At 53.3% G+C, this 1417-nt stretch overlaps 1 protein-coding gene across 1 annotated transcript; it reads left to right on the top strand.

Moving 5' to 3' along the window:
* On the top strand, nt 1-1417 carry LOC307156886 (tetraspanin-7-like). Its single transcript, XM_079868588.1, has one exon. It carries the CDS (start codon nt 251-253, stop codon nt 1337-1339), a length of 1089 nt encoding a protein of 362 aa, XP_079724714.1. The 5' UTR covers nt 1-250; the 3' UTR covers nt 1340-1417.

The following is a 1417-nucleotide window of genomic DNA, read 5'->3' on the forward strand; positions in this document are numbered from 1 at the left end:
GGCCACTGCAGCAGCAAGAGAGTGTAAGAAATGTTGCAAATAAACATCGAAATTCTGCAGAGAGAGGGCGGAAAAGCTGCAGACGAAGATAAGCGTGCCATGCGTTCATCCAAAGACGATTTATGGTGAAATAGGGTGTGAATAGGCGCTGGTGGGTTGATGACCAGCCATAAAGCACAGGAGGGAGTGATGAGGAAGGACCTATTCAAGAGAGGAGAAACAAAGGGAGGAGTAAAAGAGAGAGAGTGAAATGGTGGTAGATAAAGACGGGGCCATGAGCCCTGCACCGCCTTACGACTCGCTGCCAGCTCGGGCAAGTCCCTGCCGTCCAAAGGAGTGGGAGCGAGAGTTGCACGCTACTCAAAGACTGTCTTCTCCTCTACGACCGGCTCCATCCTCTGTTTCCCGTCGGCCTTCAGCACTCCCTGGCTATCTGCTCTCTCCCTCCCGAGATTACGCTGACCAGCAGCAACGTCTTTCATTATCGCTGTGCTCAGAGGCCTCGCTGGCGCCCCCTGTGCCTGCAGTTGGAGCTGCCCCACCGTGCTGCCGGGCGGTGGGAGTCATGCCCTTGCTGCGCCTTGCACTCCTGATTTTCAGCTTCCTTTTTTGGGCAGCAGGCCTTGCGATCTTCACCCTGGGCATATGGGCGCAGGCTTCGTTATCCGACTACATGCTACTATCGGCGAACCGCTACCCTAACGCGCCCATCATCTTGTTAGGCACAGGTGCTTCTGTGACCGCCTGGGGTTTTTTAGGCTGCTTGGGAGTGGCTGCCAACCTTCCTTATCTTCTACGGGTGTATGGCGTCTTCCAGTTGGTCACACTCATAGGTGGACTAGCGGCGGGTCTCTCAGGGCTCTTCTACAGGGAGGACATCGCTGAAGGTTTCCGTAGTGGACTTCAGAAAGCTGTATTGGACTATGGAGAAGACGAGGGCCGCGCAGACGCGCTTGACAGCCTTCAGAGGGCGCTAGAGTGCTGTGGCGCTGAGGGCTGGCGTGATTGGCTAATGTCCGATTGGGCTATCCAAGATGCTGTGTACTTAACAGGAAGTTTGGGGAATGATTCCTCCGCTGTGTCTTTACCAGACAGTTGCTGCATAAAACGCAAAGGCTGCCGTAACAGACCGTTGCCAGAGAATGGAGGCAGGAACATCGAGCTAGCAGGGGTTCATGCTCACGGTTGTTTCCGCAAAGTCTTCAGCTTGGTAAATGACAACGTCTTTCACATTGCAGCAACAGTCCTGGGCCTTGCTTTCATACAGGTGGCAGGTATAGCCCTTGCATGTCTGCTTGCCAATCGTCTTTTGCCCAGACCGCAAAGACAAGCCCGTTGAAATAAAAAGCATTGTGAATTTCCTTTGCCTGGACTTTTGTATTACTTGCTGCAGTGACTTGAGTTTAGATCAGTTTAT

Source organism: Squalius cephalus (assembly GCF_949319135.1).
Source record: "Squalius cephalus genome assembly, chromosome: 4".
NCBI lineage: Eukaryota > Metazoa > Chordata > Actinopteri > Cypriniformes > Leuciscidae > Squalius > Squalius cephalus.

Coding starts and splice junctions, on each gene's coding strand:
- LOC307156886 (XM_079868588.1), top strand. CDS start 251: ATGGTGGTAGATAAAGACGGGGCCATGAGCCCTGCACCGCCTTACGAC.